Source organism: Zosterops lateralis (genome assembly GCF_965231275.1).
Source record: "Zosterops lateralis genome assembly, chromosome: 4".
Classification (NCBI taxonomy): Eukaryota; Metazoa; Chordata; class Aves; order Passeriformes; family Zosteropidae; genus Zosterops; species Zosterops lateralis.
The window spans coordinates 11,496,978-11,511,889 of NC_139765.1; the positions used below are offsets into that span (position 1 = coordinate 11,496,978).

At 41.9% G+C, this 14,912-nt stretch overlaps 2 protein-coding genes across 9 annotated transcripts in view; one reads left to right on the forward strand and one right to left on the reverse strand.

Moving 5' to 3' along the window:
- Window positions 1-5,219, forward strand: part of EPS8 (EGFR pathway substrate 8, signaling adaptor) — a 131,664-nt gene extending 126,445 nt beyond the window's left edge. For all 7 annotated transcript variants that reach the window (XM_083858820.1, XM_083858822.1, XM_083858818.1 and 4 more), the window contains 2 exons: window positions 747-876; window positions 3,798-5,219. In XM_083858820.1, the coding sequence (XP_083714946.1) occupies window positions 747-876; window positions 3,798-3,911 (244 nt within the window). In that variant the 3' untranslated portion in view covers window positions 3,912-5,219. The remainder of the gene's footprint in view (window positions 1-746; window positions 877-3,797) is intronic.
- Window positions 5,220-11,979: 6,760 nt separating this feature from the next.
- PTPRO (protein tyrosine phosphatase receptor type O) overlaps window positions 11,980-14,912 on the reverse strand; it is a gene marked incomplete at its 5' end in the record, with an annotated part of 144,014 nt that continues 141,081 nt past the window's right edge. For both annotated transcript variants that reach the window (XM_083860484.1, XM_083860485.1), the window contains 2 exons: window positions 11,980-12,982; window positions 14,000-14,120. In XM_083860484.1, the coding sequence (XP_083716610.1) occupies window positions 14,016-14,120 (105 nt within the window). In that variant the 3' untranslated portion in view covers window positions 11,980-12,982; window positions 14,000-14,015. The remainder of the gene's footprint in view (window positions 12,983-13,999; window positions 14,121-14,912) is intronic.

The window sequence follows — 14,912 nt, forward strand, 5'->3', positions numbered from 1 at the left end:
TTGTTTTCCTGTCACGTGGTCTGACCACCTTTTAAAAACAGGCAGCCTCTGGAAAATCAAGAAATGTCAGCTGCACTCTTGGAAAAATTATTATTATCTATATATATGTGTGTGTATATATATATATATATATATATATATATGCGTGTGTGTGTGTATAAGTGTACCTAATACATATATAGAATGTATTTGCAGATTATATATAACATGTATTATATATAGATTCTGTAGATTTATGAACTGTAGATCTATTAATACATTATATACATTCTGCAAATCTATAAACACATTGGCACATATATCTACATACATGTATATATACATATATATGTGTATATATGTGTATATACATACATATGACAATGTGTTTATAGATCTACAGAATCTATTTTATTATATTTTATTTATATAGATAGATTATATTTTATTAGATAGGTTATTGTAGTTTATTAGATTATATTAATTATTATATTTTTTATAGATAGATTATATTTTATATAGATAGATTCTATATATAGTATACACATATAGTGTATATTATATACATATAGAGGCTTACATATATGTTAGCCTCTACCAAAAAGTGTACTGATAGACCCAGTTGACTTCAGTAGTCCTGCTGCATAAAGTTTGCTCTGAATTTCACAGCCCTGCCCAAGGCAGTGTGGGCTGAAGACAACCTATTTCACTCCCTTGGCCAGTGTGGTTTTGCTCATTTGCTGTTTGTTCCCCTGGTGTGTCCCCAGGACTGTGAACAGCCTCGGTGTGCTGACGGGGGCTCAGCTTTTCTCCCTCAATAAAGAGGAGCTGAGGACTGTTTGCCCAGAAGGGTCCAGAGTCTACATCCAAATCACGGTACAGAAATCTGCCTTGGAGGTATGGACAACTCTTCTTACTCACCTCACCCGGGGCTCCACTCCTGAACCTGTAGGATTAGATAACTCCTTCTGTGAGGCAGCTGGTTTTTCCTCAGTTCCATCACACTGATAAACACTCTTGTTATCTCAGTTATTTGGTATTAATTCATTGGAACAGCATTTATTCAAAAACACCAGGTGAGATCTTCCCCACTTCTAAAGGGGTCCAAAAACTTTAGAATTATCACTCAAGTTTGATATTTTGTGGTGTAATCAGACTGCAAGAAGACAAAATCAGCCAAGAGGAGCTTTGGAGGAAACAGTGGGAGAGTAAAATGCCCCTTTTCTTGCTTCTGGCTTTGCCTGGTGCTGGGACAAACCCTTACTCCTGATAATTTTGGTGGTGATAAGTGAGTTTTGCTTTATCTTTGTAGAGGAGATTTGGTTTATAGGCCATGAGAAATTGGTATGGTGAGCCCACTGCTGTTGGTCTTTAGGTCAAACACTGGGGCACCTGCACTGAAGGGAAAACACTCTGGACACTGTGCTGGCAGAGTTTCTGAGCCAAGGATCAAGTATTGTGTCTGTATTTACTGCTCTCCAGCAGTTTGCTTTAATTAAAGAAGTATTGTGTCTTAAACACCTCAAGCTTGTATCTAGAGCTGTGCTAAGGACAATTCTTGCCAATTTTAAACCAGTGGAATTGGAGATGCTCCTACTTTTTGTTTGTTCATTTGTTTTAACTTGCTGTGGCAAATGGAGAAATGATCTAGATGTGAGATCAACCCAACTGAGAAGTTATATTCTCCACATGCTATTTAGAAGAAAATCTTGAAGAGTTTTAAAGTACTTTTCTATCCTCTCCTCAAGCTGACACTGTCTCACTTAAATGATTTTAAGCATTAACTACCAGGCATATTTTTAAAGACAGGCTTATGATGATGCATATTTTACACTTTACATGATCAGTGTGGCTCAGAAAGCATCATTTTCTAGCACAGTCAAAATTGCTTTATTCCCTTTTTCAGACCCTATTTTCCTGTTAAAGGAAGGGAGAAACATTCCACCTTTACTCTTAGTAATATAAATCACTACAGTCCAGAGCAATCCATCAATTCCTAGTAAAGATATATTTGTATTCTTCTTCTTCTTTTGTATATCAACCATCTTATTACAGTGTACTGAGATGGAAGTGTCTTTGCAGTGGAATTTGGTCTGAAAAGCAGAGATTTTTCTGAAAAGCAGAAAAAAAGAGGGGTCTTTTCCCCTCCGTGCTGTTACTCTGCTTGTCCTAATTAGGCCTCATTCTGCAGGAAACTCAAACTTATCTAATAAATGCCCTACAAGAGTTAATTAACAGGTACTTAGGGTCTAACAAGGTTGTGTGGGGGTATTTTTGTTTGGTTGGTTTTTGTTGTTTGTTTGTTGGGAAAAGGTAACTGAAATGTTTATTTCTGCCTCTGTTATTTGAGGTTGAATTTCAGAATTTATGCAATTCCTGATGGCTTTAGCCTGTTGTTTGCTGAATTATATCATCAAAGGAAGCTGCACCATCCTTTCTCTCCCTATAATAGTATAATATAATGCATCTCAAGCTCATCAGTCATGTTGTCATTGATGTTATCAAGAAGGCAAATTTTTTCAGCTTGGGCTGCTCAGTTATTCTCAGGAAAATATTTGTACATGACCTCTGCTAAAGTACTTTGTTGGATATCTGCTGATGGGTTTTTATGTATGCCTTGAGTAATGGGTGCTGCACTTGCCCTGTATCTAAAACCATGGCAAGGACAAGAACAATTAAGATAAATTAAGACAAATAAAGCCTTCACTTTCAGAGAGTCACTTCTAGGGCCACTCACTGCTTTCCCCTTCCACTCTGGGAGAGGAGAGCAGTGCTATTTAAAGAAGGAGGAAGCACTGCAGTTAATTTAGAAAATTTTTCACTCTTTGTGGCACCAGGTACTACATTTTAATGCATATAATGGAGTAAATCTATATTAAATTTTATGAAATTAATAGGATGCATTTTCCTATTTTCCAGAGTCCAGTATCAACTGCAGGATTTTCCCCTTAACAGTCCTGGAATTTGTTTTATAAATTTCAAAACCAGTTTCTGCCTCCTTATTCAGAGGCTATTTTGGAAGCTGATACTGAAGTTTTGAAGGTCATGTCATGGCCAGGTACTACAGTAGCAGATATGGCTCTTGCTTTAGAATCCCCTCGTTTTATTCCAAGTCATGCACACTTTGGGAAGTTCTGCTCTAATGAATAGGTGTCCTGGCCTAGCTAATAATTTCATTTATGTTGAAAAAGCAGTATTTGCAGCTGGTTCAGCAGACCTGCTTTTCACTCTCAAAAGGTGAAATAAAGCCTTGTCCTCACAATGCTTCACTGTTGCTAATATTGTGATATGGTCCAATTTCTGTGACTGTGCTCTAAATTTGAAACATTCTGAGCTGCAAATGCCTCATGGTGAATTGTGTGAGAGGGTGAGGCTGTATCCTTACTTAGGCCTTATGCAATCCCACGTGCCTGTGTGAGCTTTGTGTTTCCATAAATCAAAACCCACTAAGGATTTACTTTCAGGTTTTTAATTTCTAAATATCATTGCCCAGATTTTTAAGTGTGGAATCCTAACAATCTCATTGAGTTTTAACTCTGCTTTTACTGAAGCCATATTTTATCAACCTCCCTAAATATCCAACACTTGCAGGGCCTCATGTGGGAATTCAGCTCAGCAGTGCTGAAAGGCCAAGGTTATGCTTTTAATAGTTTGCAGATTTTTTTTTTTTTCTGGTCTATATTTAAGGATAGTGTAAATAGTTTTCTATTGGAGCTGCCAGGTGAGTTTGTTCAAACAACTTTGTGTTAACAAAATGCTGGCAAAGGAATTTCACTACCTGTCAGAACCACAAGTAAACTCTTCTCTTTTGTTTCTAGGCTAACAGTGGTAGTTCAGAACTGCAAGAAATTATGAGAAGACGGCAAGAAAAAATCAGTGCAGCTGCCACAGATTCAGGTGTGGAGTCCTTTGATGAAGGAAGCAGCCACTAAATGTGTTTCATTTTTTCTTTCATTCCATTGCCCATTGCATTAAACCATCCAGCTTTGCTTTAGGAAGCAGGGAAGGGGAATGTCTTATTGTATTGTAAACTAGCCAACATACAGAAAATTGACAGTAGTCTCCACAGAAGTACCTGCTGGCTCCTCATCATGAGAAATGAACAGATGAGAAATGCAGTGGAGATACCTGACAGGTGAAAATATTGGTACATGATTCATTCACACCCAAAGGATGAGTCTTGGCTTTATGGAATTAACATGACAGAGAAACGGGAGCCCATCTTTGTTGGTGATTCATCTGAGGGAAGCTGAGCCAGCAATAAAAAAGCATTGGAACCCTTCAGTAATAATAAGATTCTGACTCCCATCTCTTGCTGTAGTGTGCAATTATGTCTGTTTTGGCTCAGGCTTTCTTGTCAGGCATTTGGCTGCAGGATGTTTACTTAAGTTGTCGACTCCAGCAAATGTAGAGGAAATGTTTAGGGAATGAACAGCAGCCCAACACAGACTGAATCTTTCCTGCATCACTCCCAAGATGTTTTATTACTAATGATGCTGTTTATAGCACAATAATATTCTGTACATTGATTTTATCTGTATTTCACCTGTGATGAACTATAGTATTGCACAAGAAGGAGTAACTAGAAAATAGTAACACAACCCAGCTCAAAGAGGTGATGAGATCTGCTGTAGCCATGCAACAACTCACAGTACTTTTTTAAAAAAATATAATTGCATTTTTTTGTCTGTAACTTAACCCATCAAAAACAGCAGTGTATAATCTAGAGTTCTCGGTGTGTTGATCCCAGATATCAGTTTTCCCTCATGCAAAAAAGCCTTTGTAATTTCCTTTATAAATGTAATCTTTTGGAAAAGTGGATTCCTGAAGGCGAAACAGGGGAAAAAAAGAAAAGAGAAACATCCCTTCCAGAAAATGTTATTTTTGGAGACGCAATGATTTTTGTCACAAAATGTTATGTTTCACATGGTAATGTGATTTTATATATAATATATGTATTATATATAATATATAATATCACTTAATTTAGACAAATTTAATCATCTAGTTTGATTAAGTTTCATAGTGCCTTTTTGACATGAATCAGCTTAAAGTCTGCAATAAACAGTATTTCTTGTCTGTTAAAATTGTATCTTTGTGGCTACAAAGACAGTATTGAAATAAGAAAGTAATCTTGATTTTTGCCATTAGTTTGCTTTTCCTCTGCATACAAGGAAAAAAAAAATCTATTCATTTTTCACAAATGAAAAATTAAAATCTTAATAAAGGTGTTAGTGCCATTTATTGTAAATGTCCTTGCAAATACTACTTCTGTGTGGTTGGTTGTGTGTCCATGTATGTTTTTACATTTAATATATATTCTTTATGCCTTCCTGCATAAAGATGGCTTTATTCAGAAATGGGTTGATAAATCTCATTACTTGTAAATGCAGGAGGAGGAGCCTTTAAAAAGGTCTTTGAAACTCGTTTTCAAAACTTAGAGTACCTGTCTTTTCTCTCATGGGAAGGATATCTGATTCCATAAAAAGCACTGTGCTGGTAACCTGCACCTCTTTTATTTCAGCATTCAGCCCATGGTTTGTTTACTTTTGCCCAGAAAGAGGCTTCAGCTCTGGGAGGTGCCAGACTTTGGGAAATTTGGCACTCTGAGGTGGTGGAGGGAGAACTCATGTTTCACCTTAAAGAGAAAAGAGGTAGCTTCACAAATGTTTGGGGGTTTGTTTTGAAGCTGGGTTTTGAAGCTAGCTGAAGTTTAGGAAGTGCCAGACAAGTCTGAACATGGTCAGTGTGCTCAGAGGCTTCTTGGGAGATACCTGGGGGGAAAAGAGGAAACCCCTTCCACACACACTGAAGGGATGAGCAGAACCATCTTGGGGCTTGGTTGCTTGGCTTGTGTTTCTTTTTCACAGTTTCTAAACTACTAATGAATTAACAACCAAGTACTCCTTGGGTTGTACTTACCCTTTAAACTTTGCTGAACTAACCACTATGATTTCTGTGTTACAGTCTGTGAAATCTGAATGGTATTGAGATAAATATTCCCTGTTTGCTGGAATTTCCTCAGTGATTTAAAGCACTGCAGGGAGCATCACCCTTTTGCTGCTGTGCAGTTTTTGAATTTTCATTTTGTTGGCAGTGGTAAGAAATCAAAAGGAGAATCTCATTTGGAGTTCCCCAAATGAAAATAAAATGTTTTCTTCAGAATATTCCATGGTTTAAACGAAAACAGTAATAAAATGCAGTGTTTCATTCAAAATGTTTTCTCTAGGATTTGAGCAGTGAGGCTTATTTTTTCAATATGAATGTTTTAGAAGGCTGTGATATACCTTTGATAAGGAAACAAAGCAATTTTTAAATGACAAAATCAGTGCCTTATCAGATATTTGGTAAGAGGGAGTAATTGAGGAGTAATTTACTGTTTTGCTGCCATCAATCTGCCTTTTTAGCTGGGTGGAAGGAAGGTGTGTTCACTCAGCAGCTCTGTGCTTTCAAAGAACAAACCTTTTAACATCAGCAAGGCAGTTCTTCCCACTTCTTTAAGCTCCTTGTTCCCTTGGGACACCATGGGGAGAGCAAACCACTGGGACACCTCACATTTAATTCAGGAAGAGCACTTCTAACCAATATTCCTGGGTGCAGCACTTTATTTACCATCCAGCAATTCAAATGTGAAACAGGGCTTGGCTCAGACAAACTGTGATCTGTGAGATTTGTTACAAACCTTTATTGCTCCAAAGCACTGAACTGTATAAAACAATGGTGGTTTGTTGTTCGGTTGATTTTTGTGTGGGGTTGGGAAATAAGTGCATATATATCCATGGCTGATGTGTGCAGAAATAAATGGTTTATGAAACAGACTAAAGATCATATCCAAAATGATAATGAGGGTCTGAAACGTGCAGAGCTCTCAGTGTGTTCATCAGTGTTTGTGAACCTCTCTTGTAACATCAGAATTCTGGTAATTTAAGGGAATGAACAAAAGAATCCACGAGTAACTGTAAGATGTAAATTCTAATTTAGGACATGGGTAAGTCACAGAATTTTTATTTTAATGTGGTAGTGAAGGCATTTTGAGTTTTCAGGGCACAGACAGAAGCAAGCTATAGCTTGAATACCAGACTCTGTTCAAGCAGGTATCACCACTGATTTTCCTGGGCTGCATTTCAAGCAGAAAGGACACAGGACTATGAATGGGAACTCAACATTCTGGTCAAATTACTCTTCCATAGGAGCCCAGTTTTTCTACTGTGTTGACTCTGGTGTCTAAACCAGCCTTGTTTAAGGATTGGTTCTGATGCATCAAAAGTATTTGAGGAAATATTTGTGAGATCAATCTCCCACCACTACACGAAAGCACCAACATTATATATGAGAGGAGTCTGTATTGATTCTGTGTTTAAGTATTTCACAGACTTTAAATTTCTTCTGCAGCTATGTCAGCTTTTTGCTCATCAGTGCGTTTGGCTTGCCTTTATCTCTTTTTTTTCAGTTTCTGAGGTGCCTGAGGTTGCAGCTTTGGCCTCTAACTACTTCTTTAGTTTTCAGACCAAACTGAGTATCAGGATATGAGTCTGTGCTTCTACTCCTGGGTAGTAGTTGCAGATTAAAAGGGGAGATGAGTGAAAATAGGGAGCCTTCCTAGAGGATTCCTAGGGTTCTGTGCCTGGTGCCTGTCACAGCAGCAGCAAAGCTCAACCCATCTCAAAACTGCTCCCATCAACAAGTTTTCAAAGCATACCGAGTAGGTAAAGCTTCATTGAACACAGGGGGTCAGAGCCCACTCCGCGCTGGGGCGGGGGGTGCTGTGCTGCCCGCAGGGAAAACGAGAGGGAGGGGGGAAAAGGAAGAAAACTCCGGGCGCTGCTGCGGGGGAAGGGAAAAACAAACCCCGCCGTGTTGTGCTGACATCGGCAGGGATGAGATCCCGAACGCTGCACTGCCCGAGGGAGCGGCGCTGGGAGCCGAGCGGGGCCGGGGCTGCTGCATCCCCCGGACACCCGCGGAGGGGAAAAACAACATTAAAAAAAAAACAATCTCTAAAGGCCGCACGTAGCAAAAAGGGGGGAAAACACCGAAAACAAATACAGAAAAGGTTAAAAAAGCACAAAGCGCTTGTAGCCTCCTCTTCCCGGCCCGGAGCCCGCGGAGAGGGCCCGCCGGTTCAGGGGCTGTTGGAAAGCGAGACCGCGAGGGAACAGCGGCGGAACCGTCAGCCCCGGGAAGGAAAGGCATTAAAACTCCCAGCCCCGGGAGGGAGCGGCGGTGGAACTCTCAGCCTCAGGAAGGAAAGACATTAGACCTGTCAGCCCCGGGAGGGAGCGGCGGTGGAAGCCCAAGCCCTCAGGCCCGGGGGAGCTGTGCCGCAGGAAATGCGCTCCGGGTCCCGCCGTCTGCAGAGCTGGCGCGTTCCGTGCGGAGCTGCGAACCGAGCGCTGCCCGGGGCTGGCTCGGGGCTCTCTGGCCGACAAAACTCCCCCACGCGGGGCCACCGCGGCTTCCCGGCAGCGGGAATTCATCGCCCCGCGGGGACTGCGCGGGTTTTACCGCGGTGTGACCTCCGGGCGGGGCCTCACCCCGGCGGGCTTTGCCGCCGCTCCGCCCTGCGGCTCTGCGATACTACGGTACTACGGCGCGGGGCGTAATCTGCATACTACAGGGCGCGTAATTTGCATACTACGCGGTGCGTAATTTGAATACTACGCATCGCGTGATTTGCATACCGATAATACGCACAGCGTAACTTGAATACTACGCACTGCGTGATTTGCACACCTATACTACGCGGGGCATAATTTGCACACTACGGCTATTTTCAATCCAGCACAGCGCGTAGTTTCATGTGTAAATCCGTATTTTGCAGCGCAGCGCGGAACTGGCGCGGCTCTTCCGCTCTCTCCCTCCGTCTCAGTGGCCGCGGTGCATTTTCCCATCTTTCCTCCCTCCCTCCCAGGCACTCTTCGGGAGCTGTGTCTATTCCTGTGTCTGTTCCTGTGTGTGTTTCTGTGCGTTTTCCCCCGGGCTTTCGCTGCTCTGAGGATTATTCGCCGCTGTATTAAGCTGGTTTCTCTGCGGGCTCTTGGCTCAGGGCTCTGTACATCCCGCCTCTCGGTCCTAGCCCGGCCCGGCCGATGTTGGACCGAGTTAGCCGAGACTCCTTTATCTTCTTGTGGGAAAAGCCAGTTTATTCACAGAACTTCATACAGTTTTCACACACCTCCTGTGCAACACCTGTTGGCTGGGAGTTTTCTTATCACTTCATTTTTTTGGTCAGAAGGTGATTTGTGTGTGCAGGCCAAGGTTCAGGTTGTTGACATTTTTTCTTCATGGGTTCTCATGGAACAGCTGGTATTGTTCACACAGATGCGCTTATTCTTCAACCCAAGAATAGGTTGTTGTATTGACCAGCCTTTCATACCAAGATTTTTTGCACATGGGAATTTGCAAATTGCTTAACTACACTTAGTAGTTAAACTAAGTAAGTTAGATGCTTAACTACATCAGGCCAGCTGTTAATTTAATAGAGCAGGGCTGATTTTAGGAGGCCTTTCTGTTAGACTTCTTCTCCCTGTCACAACACACAACATTATTGTCTCACAAGAAAGGGCTGAAGTAACTAACAGCTTTTGTCTGCTTCAATGAAATGACAGTTTTGACACAAGCCCTTAAAAAGTTACAAGTGAGAGGCGAGTGCTGTGACTGTGGTTCATGGGGGGAGAGAAGGACCATTTTAGAGTATAAGATGATGATGCTGATTCTTTGACAGGGGAAATTCATCCCATTTAGGCGTAGGGGGGGAAAAAAACAACCCAGAACATTTAACTGAAATAAAGCACAAGTAAAGACTCCTGACCTGTTCTTAATTTTCTGGTGAGGTTTGACGGAAACAGTTCCGAAGAGCCCAGGATGTCAGGGCTGTGCTGGGAGAGGCCAAACTCTCACACACGCCTCTAAAAGCTTCTTAAGAAAAACCAGTTACATTCTTAAGTTCACTTACTTTTTGCTTCCATGGCAGCACACACGGCATGAGACAAGAGAAAAACCTGCCCAGGTTTCAGTTAATGATCACTCACTGCACAGAGCTGCTTTTACAGACATCTGGGTCAGCAGATGCTCTGCTGAGCTATGGACATGAAGCCCATAATTGAAAAAAATCTATTACCTGAAGCTTCAGACAGCTTTACAGCTGTGATGACTTGAGAGTTTTATTTTGACAGATGGTGGAAACAATGTTAACATGGAACAATGAGTCCAAAACATTGTTCTTTTGGACTTACAGTGAAGGTGTATGATGAGGTAAAGCCCAAATTGTGTCATGTCAGTTCAGGCTAAAAGGCTCTGCATGAGTATTCTGAACCAGACTCATTTATTGCTTTACTCATGTCTTGAATATTGGGAGAGGTGGTTTCCATTGCCATGCCACATGTCCACTTACCCAGTTTTGCACACTGTGTAAAAAAAGCTACTATTCTGATGCAGTTTTCATTGTAATTGACTTTGTGATTAAGTAGCTATTAAAGGAAAAGCACACGCCTGCTACCGTGCACATGGAATATTTTTTGATACACATTCAAAAACTGTCCAGTAAATTCAGGCTGCTCAGGCAGTGTCCTTTGCAACAATGTGATTTTGGCATCTTTGACCAATTTTGTTCCCTGTCAGGTTCAGCCAAGCTTCTGTTACAGCCAGCTCACACTGTGACATTTTTTGGGCACAATGAATGGTTTAGAGGTAACCTGCTTGCTCTGGTCTGTGATACAGAATAAATATAGACTCAATGGGCAATGGCCAGCAGGAGGGAGGAGACAGTAGATGAGAAAGAACATTTGTGGGTTGGTTTTTTTCCTTCCCCCAGCTGGTTCTCTAGAGGGGTATGAACGCATTTTCTGAGTATAAACATGTACTAAAACTCTGAAATACATTATTTTAAAAAAGCACGGAGGAAAGGTCTAAATAGTCAAGTGCTCATTTATAATTCTGATTTCTGTTCAGTTTAGGCCAGACAACTCTTTGCTGTTCTTCCTGGAACCTCCAGCTGAGGCATAGCAGTGAAATGAGGGAAAAATGTGTACCATTGAAACATTTCTTGTTCTTACTAACTGGCTCCCTGAAACAAGGGTGTTCTTCCCTTTTGCATCCACCTTGTGCTTGGAGAAACAGCGTCCCTGCTCTAGGACTGGGATTAGTGGAAACAATATTAGATGCCTGGAAACAGAAGGGAGGGGAAACGCATATCCTACCCATTTAGTAATCAGAGGTGGGGTCCTGTTTGTTTAGCACTCCTCACAAGGACCTGTTTTATCTGGGAATCATGTTAAATACAAGCAGTTTTGCATAATATACATGGGGCAGTTCAAAGGAACTTTTCCACTGTAACCAACACCATGATGAAGTAGTTATCAGATAAGTGTGCACCTACTTAGCTGCCAGTGGAATAACTTTGGAAGGAAAAAGAAAAAGGAATATATTAGCTGAAGGAGACTGTCAGGCCCCTGAGAGCAGCTGAGCTCCTGCCCTACACCCTGCCAGAGGACAGCAGACCCAGGGTGAATGAAATAAAAAGCGTGTGCAGGTGTTTTTGCTGTTTTGCTGACAGTGACTTCTCCACAGGTAAGCAATCCAGTGTGTTTTACTTCCAGTTCAAGTCTGCTTTGTTTACATTGAGTACCATTGCTGCTAACTTCCAATGAGGTGACACAAAGCAACAGGTTACAAAAATGCCATTCTGACAGCATCCATGTCACAATACACAATGATGTACTGGAATTATACAAAGACCAAAAAAAAAGACCAAAACCAAATTTTATAGATATATATATATAGCTAATTATTTTGACTAGAACTGAAATGGACAGCAAAAAAGAAAAGAGCCCCCCGCCCTGCCCCCAAAGGCCCTGCAGGAATCCATACTGACACTTTGGCAGCCTGGTAGCAACAAATTGATAACCAGCCCTTCACATGCCAAAACCTTGTATTTGTAACATCGTAAATTCCTGGTTCAGGAAAAAAATAGTTATATCTATTAAAGCACTTTTTGTGGGGTTTGTTTTTTTTTTTCTTTCCACCCCTCCAACCTGAACCAGCTTCACATTTTTTACACAGGGTTAATAATTACAAAAAATAATAAATGAGTGAGGGGTATAGGCACCATAGACTGCTCAGACAGTTAAATGCTATAGTATATATGCTAAGACATCCCAGCTTAAAACTCAGTTGCCCTGTGATTAGATCCGTCTAAAACAAGAGCCTGATCAGTGGCATTACTGAAAAAAAGGTTGGCAAAAAAAGAGCAATCCCTCTGCTTCATTAATGGCAGCTCAGCCAAGAACCAAAGCCACCCCTTGTCTCAGCTGCCTGTTCCAGCTTCTGGCTTCCCAGCTGGGATTTCTGCTCGTCAGTCCATTCCTCGGGTCTTGTGCTCCCCCCAGGCCCCATGTACATCAGTGCTGAAAGGAAACAGTCAAATCCACGGTCCCAGCAACCCCCCCTGCCCTCCCAGCCCCTTTTCACAATCTCCAGGTTTCTTCATGTATGTTCATGCCTCGCTATTCACTAATGAGGTATTATTAGATACTAACAATGCCTGCTCTCCTAGGGACAGACCAGTGACACATGAAGAAAGCTCTTCAGTCAACCATTTAAAAAAATATTGCACTTACTTTAACCTTAAGCCCAACCTGCACAGAAAATAAAAAAAAAAAAAAGAAAGAAATTAACCAGAAGTACCAAACAAACCCCAACGCTCTGGAGCAATCTATCTTATGCACATATAGTGTCTTTTCCTTCATGTTGTTCAGCTGAATTTGGTCCAGTATTTAAAAAAAATGTCCAGAAATGAAACAGTTCAAAAGACACCGCAGGCTCGTTAAGGCTTTGTCTCCCCAGTGCTTCAGAAAGGTCAAAGTTTCTTTCCCTCATTGTCCATGCACTGCAAAGCAGTGATCTCTGGTGGCAGAGATCTGCCACTTCAAACACCTGCCCTTTCAAACCATCAACAGAAAATAAATCAGAAGCAAGGGAAGATGGGTGTGCTTCACGGTCTCACCTGCAACAGAACAAACAGAATGCTTTAGAGAGAAGAAAAGGAAATAAATACAGTTTTTAGCATTTGTTTGACTGGTCCTCCCCACAGGCCGGGAGGCACCATCTAATCTAAGCTGCAACTCAGATTAGACAGTGATCTACCTAAACATGAGGGACAGAAGCAAACTGGGGTTCCTGTCCAGGCAGGGGGATGATGCACACACGGGTTAATAAAGCACATGTGCAGCACCACAGACACACAGCAGACACAGAATTGACTGCTGACACAGCACTGGAGGTGCTGCCCTCAGCCCAGCTCTCCACCAGCTGCTTGAACAGCAGTTTGTGTCAAAGCCTGCAGCTTCCTGCTCCACCCAAAAGGGACTGTTAAGGTTATGTAGCTGAGTTATTGCTGCCACCTAATGAACCAAAGAAGCTTAAAGAGGAGTGAAACACATCCGCACATCTTGTTCCCACCAGCAAACCTCGTGGTCACAGCCACTTGTTTTGCTCAGGCATGCGGGTCAGTGGGAAAGTAAGAGCCAGCCTTCACTTATGCTGCTGGTGGTACCAGTTTGAGAGCCTGCTGGTCTCTGTGGTTCTGTGATTTCAGACTGAGGAAAAAATTTCCCACTGTTTCATGTCAGAGCTTTTTGGTTACCAATTCACCCTCCAGAAGAACATCCCCAAGCCTCTGCTGGCCTTATTAACCAGACAAAATTATTTTTTAAGAATGACTGAAGATACTGAAATTCTCCCTCCCTTTAAGCTTTGCAAGGCATGTTAGGACAAGTGGCAAGGAATGCTTAGATGGCTCATCAGGAGTTCAGATTCTAATTTTCTTTAAACATGAATGAGCCCTTACAGTGCCATGGAAAGTGTAATGGATTATTTACTGCCAGAAGCTAGATGGATTTTTCCCTCACCCTCCATGTGAACATGGAAGAGAAGTAAGAAAAGCCCCAAACTGCCAGCAAAGCTTCTGGAACAGGCTTGTGGGGCTGTGGGCAAGGCACAGGGCCAGGCTTGTCTGACTTACCACCTGTGGCTCTGAACTAGGACTTGCTGACATTCTCATATATGACATCACTTATGCAGAACTGCTGCTTCTTCTTTTGCCACATCAGCTGCACGCACTGGTGGATAAAAATGTACTGTTCCTACAAGAAAAGACCAAATAAATGGGCATTTTTTTGCACCTCAGGAAGTATGGCAAAAGCTCAGCCAGTGAAGGAGTGTGGTAGTTCACAGTAACAGCCTGCACAGCTCCGTGTCTCCCAGCTCAGCCCCTCACAATGCACAGGGAGTTATAGCTCCCAAAATAATAGTCCACAATTATTTACAGATAGCAGAACAGGAAACCCCTTCTGAATTAATGAAATCTGCCTGGCACTATAATCACCTATTAATAACCTGAATGATGACAGATGAGTTGAATCTGAGTTAAAGTCGGTGTACTTTACATTGCCTAAAAAGAAATAAATTCCAAGAAAGGTACCCGAATGCTTTATGTGCCAGAAATTGCACCCATGCCACATATGCACCTGAAATATTTTAATGAAGTGCATGTTCCTTAGTGTTTGATTTCTTTATCAACAAAAAGAAAACCCCAATTTTGTTCAAAGAATAGTTAATTTGGAGAGACTTTTTTCAGTTCAGGATATTCCCCATTCTAAACCCCTTTTTGGGCCCGTGCCATTTGTTTGTTTAAACTTCCCATTGAGACACTGCCAAGTTTCCAGCATACAAGACAATGTGAACTCAGGTGAGCTGGCAGTGGTTTCAGATTTTGTAAGGAAAATCTGTTTGGTGGCCTCTGTGACTGAGTGTCAGTGTCACTTGGCCACTGCCTGTGGCAGCAGGAGCACAGTAACTGCCCTTAGCATCAGCCCCAGGCAAGCAATGAGTTTCTACATGAAAAAAAGGAAATATTTTAAAACAAAACCAACCCT